General features: G+C 37.4%; 1 protein-coding gene across 1 annotated transcript; it reads left to right on the plus strand.

Moving 5' to 3' along the window:
• The first annotated feature begins 431 nt into the window (after positions 1–431).
• On the plus strand, positions 432–4,090 carry LOC147847255 (peptidyl-prolyl cis-trans isomerase Pin1-like). The gene is made up of 2 exons (XM_087339390.1): positions 432–806; positions 3,724–4,090. The coding sequence occupies exons 1-2, from the start codon at positions 569–571 to the stop codon at positions 3,846–3,848; spliced, it is 363 nt and encodes a 120-aa protein (XP_087195516.1). The 5' UTR covers positions 432–568; the 3' UTR covers positions 3,849–4,090.
• Positions 4,091–9,839: the final 5,749 nt, after the last annotated feature.

Below are 9,839 nucleotides of genomic sequence, written 5' to 3' on the forward strand. Positions count from 1 at the left end.
CGGGGAAATCGGGGGAAATCGTACACATCGATACATGTTAGAGCCCATACCATTATCCGCCATTCGAACCATTGCTTCCATGCGACTTAACTCACACTTTGCCCTAACACAAGTTTGCGAGTCTGAGTATTATGACACTTTGATACAATGCTCTCTGCCTTTGATTCATATTCGACCATGCTTTTCACACATCTCGTCGAGCGAGCGAGCCCAATCCTTGGATGAATTCCTCTCACAACCACAATGTGCACTCTCGAGTGCAACATTCAATTGGTAAAGTTGTTGACCATCGCGAGTCACTACTCACTTTCACACGTATCACGTGAAATGTAATATTTTTTGGGTCTCATAGTTCATATTTGACCTCCGAAGACGATAATATAATCTCTCTCTCTCTCTCTCTCTCTCTCTCTCTCTCTCTTTGTCTTGTCTCTGTCTCCTTCCGCTAGTAGTAAGTAAAGTAGTAGCATAGTCGTCCAAAACCCAGAAACCCTAACCCTAACCCTAACCCTAACCCTAGCAGAGTAGACACAGACACAGACACAGACACAGACAAAGAGAGACGACGATGAGCTCGTCGGGGGGGAAGGTGAGAGCGTCGCACCTGCTGGTGAAGCACTCTGGATCCCGCCGCCCTGCCTCCCATCGCGATGCCGAAGGCCTGACCATCAAAGCCACCAGTCGCGATGCCGCCATCGCCATCCTCCAGTCTTTTCGTGATGCCATCGCCTCTGGCAAGGTCGACTTCCAAGTCCTTGCCGCCCGTTTCTCTGATTGCTCCTCTGCAAAGCACAATGGTGACCTCGGTAAACATCTCTCCTTCTCTCTCTATATTTTCTTTCTTCCTTCTATGTTCGCCCCCCCACCCCCTGTAGATGATGCATACAAATCTCACTCTCCTTTGTTGATTTCTCTGCTACACACTATAATGGTGAGCTTGGTTAGTTCCAAAGATCCTTTCTTCCTTCGTTTGTCTCCTTGCCTTCGTCTCTGCCAAACATAATGGAGGCCTGGCTATGCTCCAAAATCCTCTCTTTGTTTCTCTGTCCCCTGTTTTTTTTGTTGTGCACTACAAATTATGGAGTCTGTTATACGCTCGTAATATTATCCTCTTTCTGCTTTTTTCTTCTTTCCTTTTCTAGGGATTTGCAGATTTTTGGTAGGGTCGATGAACGCATCAGTTTCTAATGTGTATGAATGTGTTAGATAGGAAATATCCAACGTTTTTCTCTATTTCCCTGAATGCTCCAAAGAGAGGTTTCAATGACATCCTCACATGTTGCAGTTTCACGGCCATGTTAGTCTTTTGGCTGAGTTTTCATATTCCTTGTAAGGTTTTACAATTACTCTCATATGATACGATGGGAAAAGAAAACCCAACTACTTAATTTAGGCATAAAAATATCCAAAAGCTCAAGATTGAGTAGAGTGGATAATATCTTTAAGACTCATTAAAGTAGAGGAAAAAGGATTAGAGAGAAAAGATAGGAAAACTGTTGTGACCTTCGAAGTAAGATTTCTTTGTTGTTGGCTTGGTGCTTCTGAATTTGAGGCACAATTTGGGTTGTGAGGACATAGTAGGCAGTTGAAAGGTAGGTTGCGTTTGCAGTTTTCAATGGTTGGAAACCATGGGGATGTTATTGCCTGAGTAGATCCAAATGTGTGAGTTGGTAAGGCATCATATTCATCATATGGCTTCTTAAGTGTACAAGATCTTTATTTAGGATCCCAAGGTTGTCAATATTTGAGCTATCTCTGCGTATTTTTTCTTCTTGTAATCAATATAACTCTAGATACAAAGGAAGAAGAAGATTAAGAAGAAACAGAAATAGTGACACGATTAGCTGTGCAAAAAAAATAGAAGTTTCAAGAAAGAGTTGACTATTATGACATACTACTAGGTTTATGTTCCCTTTCCATATTAGGTAATTGGAAAGACAAAATATAAAATATTAGATTGCTGACAACACTTTTGTGGTCAATAGAACGATTCGGTGCTGCTTTTGAACTGCATTGTATAATATGATCGTACAACAGTTATTCATGTTGCAGCTCTATGCTCAGCACAATGAGGTATTGGATTCTATATTTTATGAAACAGTCAATGTCATCTAATGTATTGGTGTTTACAGAGAGATAGATGGTCATGCACGTATATCATTACGGTACTAAAATAATACCAGATTCCCTACTATATCTTTAAGTTCCATTGTGTATCTTTAAATGTTCCAAGTTAAGTCTACGATACCACTGCATTTGCAATTGAGAATTCAATCTTGCACGCATGAGATAATGAATAGGGAATATTAGAGTTGAAAGTCAGCAAGGGCACTTGATCCTCATGGATCTTGGCTGTATGTTGGGTGTTATAATGTATCGTGGGCCATCATTTTAATTTCTTGGAAGTGATCAATTGTTATGGAAGCCACTCTGTCTCAAAATTTCCCTGTTTGGGTCTTCTGTGAATTTTTCTGTGGTCAAGTACATCATCAGCAAAGAACATGCCTACTATCTTGGCAATGATTTCAGAGAAGGAATAGAATAGATTTGGTATCGTCCACAAGGCGGCCAAATTTGACCTCTGGGATCAAATAAACCTATCCTCTTGTATGCCCCTCCTTACTAAGAAGGGGGATTACTTCTGTGATAGTAAAACTCTATGTGAAAATAATGCATGCACATATGTGGTCATCCTTCTTAGTGGATAGAAGAGAGAAAGAACGAAAGATATATTAATGTCTTTTAAGAGGTTCAATTGGCTTATAAGATCAAACAAAAGATTACATCTTAAAATATTGTTTCATCTTTGTGAAACAACACACCAAAATAAATAAATGTAACTAAGGAAAAAAGTAAATTGAAATAGACTAGGACATGATCAAAGAATCTTGTCATCATCAATACATTCAAGATTCTGAAACCAGATGTATTGTAATTTTTGTTTTAGAAATATTTCTAGCAGAGGTCAGAAAAGAATGGAGAGGTCTCCGAAGTGAGGGAAGCACCTGCAATGGCAGGAGATAATGGCCTTTACCAGTTGATGACCATCGTGATCCACAAGGCTGAGGCCTATGTGCATGAAAAATTACTATTGCCTGATCTATTGTAACCCCGTTGCAATGTCCTGGCTGGTAGCCCATTTATGTAGCCCTTGATTGACTTGCAGCAGGAGGAGTATGCGGCTAAAGAAAGTTGTAATAGTTACTCTTTGTCGATGTGCTTGTGTGGCTATATTGCTGTCCTTCAACAACTTCTCCCCATGTCTCGAGTTCTAGCAAGAAATCCCCTAGTAACATTGCTCCTTATATTCCTTTCCCCGGATTAGCGGGTCAAAACCTTGCTTAAAGAGGCAATGATATCCATCCCCCTACCCTGTCCTCCCTGTCTCTCTTGAGTTCTAGCAAGAAAGCCCCAGGCAATGTTGCTCCTCATATTCCATTATCATACATAGTGGGTCAAAGCTTTGCTTAAATAGACAATGATATCTCCCTATTTACTTCTAGAGAGAGAGAGAGAGATAAAACAGAGAGAAAAAGAGATTTAAGTTTTTTTTCTTAATGTTTCACGTTGATGTCCTACCTAAATAAGAGGCAAATTATTCTAAATATGGCCACCACTGTCTTTAGAAGTATAGGAGCCAGTCTCCTCGATCTTAGTGGTGCATATAAATAAGATAGTAACATCTAGGGAGAGGTTGAGAAATATTTGTGTCTGAATTCACAGGTTGGTTTACCCGTGGGAAGATGCAAAAGCCTTTTGAAGATGCAACTTTTGCCTTGAATGTCGGGGAGTTGAGTGAAATTGTTGACACTGACAGTGGTGTGCACTTAATTTTGAGAACTGGATGATACGCACATACATGCAATTCTTCATAATCAACATTATGCTCCAAATCTAAAACCGCAGACAAGCTATAGTATACAAATCATCATTCTGACTAATAGACTTCCTTTTTGCTCTTACTATAATTGAGCAATATGATGGAACTTGGTGGTAGAGATTTATGCGTACCACCTATAAATAGTATGTTGATTTTGTTTCAACAGTTTCTGTTACTGGAATTTCATCATGGTAATTGCAAGTTCATTTACTTGTGTGTAATGGCAAGTTCATTTACGTATATGTCATTATAAGTTTTATGATATATCTTTGCAACCATATTATCTCTGTTTGTGGATAGAGTTTGTGGCTAGTAACTGGAGGCAATTTTACTTCATTGTGTTGCATATAAACCTGAATTTACGTAATATTTATGGCAAGAAGCATCATGTATATGATCAACCACCCCATTGCAAGCAGCAATGCTGGGTTTGCCCTGCTTCCTACAAGCTATATATGTTGGTTTAACTTTCATTTATAACTTCCATTCATGTTGATTGTCACTCTCACCACAATGAGCATGGTAATGACATACCTTGCTACTGTAATTCTATTAAACTTCTTTTTGTTTGATAGAGCAGCATTGTCAAAACTGATCTCCTTTAATTTCATTCTCTTTATTTTTATGATTGCAATGGCCATTTTGTCCTTTATCCTGAAAAACAAATCAAACCACTTCTGCTTGCAAACAATGCCTTTCTTTTTATGCCTGAAGATGCTTGTCAACAGCTAATGAAAAATGGTTGTTTTCCAATCAGATAAACCATTGGGCATATTGTTCGTACTGTTGCATGATGCTTGCGTAGTCATAATGATGATGGCACATACCTTTGAATTATGGCATGTGTTTACTTGCAAGTTAACGAAATATATGATTTTGTTTGTCTTCAACTTGACAAGTCAATCTCAAGCCAAAAGTTTCTGTTGAAAGCTCATGAAAAATGGCTGTTTAAATCATAGTGTACATTTTTCATACAGTTGCATGATTCTTGCTCATTACTATTGAATTATGGCATGGGTTTTGTTGTGAATTAATAGAACACATGATCTTGTTTGTCTCATTACCATGATAAATCAATTTAAGTACAAAAACCTATGGTGTTCTTGTACTAGACTTTCTCGACATTCGAAAAAATTATGACTGATTCACATACCAAAAGTTTTTTTGGGGACGATTGGTTTTATTATTGATGGTAAGATGGGATGCCATTGCCTTGAATTCAAGAAATTAGAACTGTTTGTGCATGTGTATAGGCCATACATAACTCAAATTGATTCCGTGAATACGATGCAATTAATTTATGACCATCATGGAAAATCATTAGATATGAATTATGATTATCTCATATATACAATCATTTGATATGAAAAACAATTTGTTACCATACTAATTTATGGAAAGCCATTGCATGTCAAAAACATTCAACACATGTGGGAGCATACCATGGTGGTAGACAAGATTGGTTTTCATATGATGAATGAGAATGGTGGTTTTCCATGTGATGGTTGAGAATACTATCATTTTTGTATGAGATCGGATGAGAATGTTGATTTTGATGGAACTAGTGGTTTTCCATGCAATTAATGATAATGATATAATTTCTATATGTGATGGATGAGATGGTTTTCATATGATAAATGAGTTAAGTGTTGGATTTGCTGAGAATTGAGTGCAATGTTGGCTTGAAGAATTCTAGCCCGTTTCATGTTGACATTGTGTGATCTTGCTACATCCTCTTGAGTAAGAGTTAACGGGGCCGGAGGTAGTATAGCAATTGGGAGTATAATATGACCTTCCTGACATGGGGGGGCATGGTGTGCTGTCGGCAATAAGGGATCTATAGCTAATATATTGTGATGATGATGAAGAACTGGTGGAGAGGATGCTCCTTGCCATTTCTAGATTTGAATCGATGCAATTGACATTGTATCCAAGTTTGCTATTGCAAATAGAAGCATTTACCATATAGTTAGGGTCAAATACAAGACACATCATGTTGATGGCCATGAAAATGAGAGCATATTGTGAAGAACCCATCTAATTCTCTCTCTCTCTCTCTCTCTCTCTCTCTCTCTCTCTCTCTCTCTTTCTCCCCTATAGTTTGGTCGTATGATGCTGTGTTTTATGTTAGAAGAATAGAGCTCAACAAAGAACCCATGTGTGGAAGCATCCTTTTTGCAACTTTGGATAACTTTCAAAGGAAGTAATTTCCACACATCTCTTGCTTACAATAGTGTCTCTGACCTAATCTTTATATACAAGGCTCCTCTCAATTCCTTGTAAAGTAAGGATCAACCCTCTTTTCAATTGTTGAAGTTCTACACTGTTGCTCTTTGTAATTTTTTATCTTTCTTGTGTGAAACCTCAATGTAACCGAAAAACCCACAAAATTGATTGATGTACAATGTTATTGAGGGAATATCGTGGAGCATAATGGTCACAAGAATATCCACATGGTCTATAATCCATGTCATGGTTAGCATCACTATGTCGTCATCTATCACCTAATTGACTTCCAAATTTGGGTAATCCAATTTGTAATTAAAAAGGGGGAACGTTGTTTATATACATACTATGCAATCCTTTGGAAGTACTCATTTAAGCTTAAGAACATTGTTCGTGCCCACTAACTACAAGTTGCATAGAGAGTTTAAGAGTAGGTCACGAGTTCATACCTCACAATCTTTGTATGGAAGTCATTTCTTGTAATAGAGCTTTGGCTACTGTGGACATCGCCTTGAACAATGTGATGATGGCCTGTGGGGAGCTTGTGACCTTGATCTTGTGATACACTAAATCAACATAGTGAGCCAACGAGTGATTGGATGGAAGTGTCTCAACCATATATAAATTTAGTATTAAGTGCATTGCAAAGGCTATAAAATTTTGATAACCATATATCCTCCATTGAATCCGATGTAAATGCATTTTACAAAACACTTCAATTTGGAAAACCATAATTACTATCATTTCAAGCTTCTCCTAATTAAATTTTTGACTCCTAGGAAATTAATGGAAATGAAAACCTAGTTGATGTTGAGAGAGATGAATGGATAAGAGTGTTATAGGTCCACCTAAGGATATGGCGGAACACTATGAGAGAAGATAATGATAATTCTTCATCATATAACAATGAGGAATTATCACGTTACTAGAGATCATCTCCATTTTTATTCCTTTATGACTATTGTAAATATATGGATGACATATCTATTTTTATTTGACACTAACTAATGGAATTTTTATTTGACCCAATATTATTTTCTTAGTCAACCTTTTCGTTGTCATTGGACGAGCCGAAAAATAGAATCTCCAGTTTAAGAGAGGGAGAGAGGCCACATGAGAACTAGGGTGAGAGAGTGTGTGATAGAGAAGACAAAATAATAAGAGAGCATCAAATTGTCTCCACCTCTCCTATATATATATATATATGGCCATTATAAGGCGTCGTTATGTGACACTTTAATATATGTTGCATTGTGACATACAAATAACATCATTAATTGCATCACACTGTCATAGTATGAGAGTGACACAATTAGCAACGTGTTTTTGCATCACTAATGTCCTATTTTGTTGTAGTGAGAGGTCTCAAATGTGAGGGAAGCACTTGTGATGGTTGGAGATAATGGGGTTCACTTGTCAATGTTAATAGTGACAAATTGCTATTGCCCTATCCATGTTTTTGCATCACTAATGTCCTATTTTATTGTAGTGAGAGGTCTCAAATGCGAGGGAAGCACTTGTGATGGTTGGAGATGATGGGCTTCACTTGTCAATGTTAATAGTGACAAATTGCTATTGCCCTATCTATTGTAACCCCTTCACAGTGTCTTGAAAAGAGCCAATTTGTGTTGCCCTTGATTGATTTGTAGCATGGGCAGGATGTCATGAGTAGATAAAACCCCATGAGGTTTAGGGTGACTCGAACCCGTGACCTCCGAAGGAGGAGCACTCAACTCTAGCCATTAGGTTATATATTTCTACATAAAGATATTATAATTTACTTTATTATAATATTGATAATGTAACCCTATAAATATCCAAAGGGTGCCTTGACCCTTCAATATCCCAAAGGCCATGACCCTTCAATATCCCAAAGGCAATCATGACCCTACAACATCCCAAAGGGTATCATGACCCTACAAACATCCAAGGGGCACATACTACTCCTATATAAATAGGACATATATTGTATTGTTAGAACCATTCTGGTTCAACACCAGTCTTTGGCAAATATTCTAGTTCTTGCTCTTGTATATTTTCCTATTATAATAAAATATAGTCATTGTTCTCTCTTTCTTTTCCTCTCTTGTTCAATCTTCTTTTGTCAAGCTAAGGCCTTGACACAGGAGGGATGAAGCTAAAGAAAGTTGTGATTGTTCTTTGTTGATGATCTTCTGTGGTTGTGTTATTGTCCTTCTACAATTTTTCCCTACAGAATAATGGAAGGGAAAGAAGAGAAAAAGGGGAGAAGATAGATATATTTGAGGGTCAAATATGACCTATGACACCAAAATTATTATATTTCACATAATACATGTGAAAGTGAGTAGGGACTCATGATGTTCACGAACTTTACTTATGAATGTTGCAATCAAGAGTGGTGCACATTGTGATTGCGAGAGAATTTTGTGCAAGGGTTGGGTTTGGTTGAAGATATGTGGAAAGCATAATCGAATGTGATCAAAGGCAAATCATTGTATCAAAGTGTGATACTTAGACTCTCGAACTTATTTAGGGCAAAGTGTGCATTGTCGACTACTTTCATCACTTGTGCCCCAACACCCCATCTCATATCACAATGCATGTGAGCTAAGTCGCATGCAAGCAATTGTCTAGATGGCAAACAACGGGATACTCTAATATTCATGTGTGGTTTCCCCCGTTCATCGAAGAATAAGGTTTTGTAGTTAAGTGCAACATATGTAGTATATTGTGAAGTCCAAATGTTTCTCGTGTCATGACACATTCCCATGTGGAGAGAGAGAGTAAAATTTGAGTAACTGTCTTACATCCAACCATATTACTTTGACGTTATGAAATGGTTATATATATATGAAACTATTAATGAGATGCTCTTAATTTTCGTGTTTATGTTTTCCTTTGTTGAAATAGAGAATAATAGAACGTTTTTTCCAAAATTGATCTTTGCGACGGACATCTACTTGGCAAAATGCTACAACATCCATTTCCAATTCTGCATAGCAAATGCTGAAATCCATTACAACTTGTCCATAGAGACATTTGTGGACCCGTCCCAACAAAATCAATAACCGGATCTCATTATTTTATTAGCTTCGTTGATGACTATAGTCATTTCACAGTAATAACCTTTTGAAAAACCAAAGATCAAGCAATTCAAGCCTTCAAAAATGACATCCAATAAGTAAAGAATATAACACAAAGATCCATTTAACAATTACAAACAGATGGTGGGCATGAATGCTATTCTAGTGCAATTAAGGAATTATACCAACCCCACCGAATTCACCATCGCATTTCAACACCTTATACTCCACAACAAAATGGAATAGCAGAAAGGAAAAATAGAAGTATTCTAAATGCAACTCAAAGCATGCTCCAAGTCGCCAACCTACCTCAAATTTTGGGAAAACGTTATTGGTACAACATGTTATCTACAAAATAGAATGTTTTGACATGTTACATTGTACGCCAATCAATATATACTCCGCTCAGAACTGCTTGTAAACTATCCTTAGATGATGCCCCTAAAACTACTAAAGAATCTTTTGAAATGGAAAGTGTACCATATAAACAAGTCATAGGATATATAAGGTATCTAGTTAGTTGTACAAGGCCAGATATATGTTTTAGTGCTGGTTATTATCATGTTTCATGCTCAATCCAGGTCCAAAACATTGGCAAGCTCTTAAACGTGGATGGACTATTCATATAATCATACTCATTCCGAGTCATTTTAAGTGGATGGACTAAT

The sequence above is a fragment of the Azolla caroliniana genome, unplaced genomic scaffold (assembly GCF_043228905.1).
Source record: "Azolla caroliniana isolate FFs.n. ecotype wild unplaced genomic scaffold, voAzoCaro1.0.p SCAF_1293, whole genome shotgun sequence".
NCBI classification, from domain to species: domain Eukaryota; kingdom Viridiplantae; phylum Streptophyta; class Polypodiopsida; order Salviniales; family Salviniaceae; genus Azolla; species Azolla caroliniana.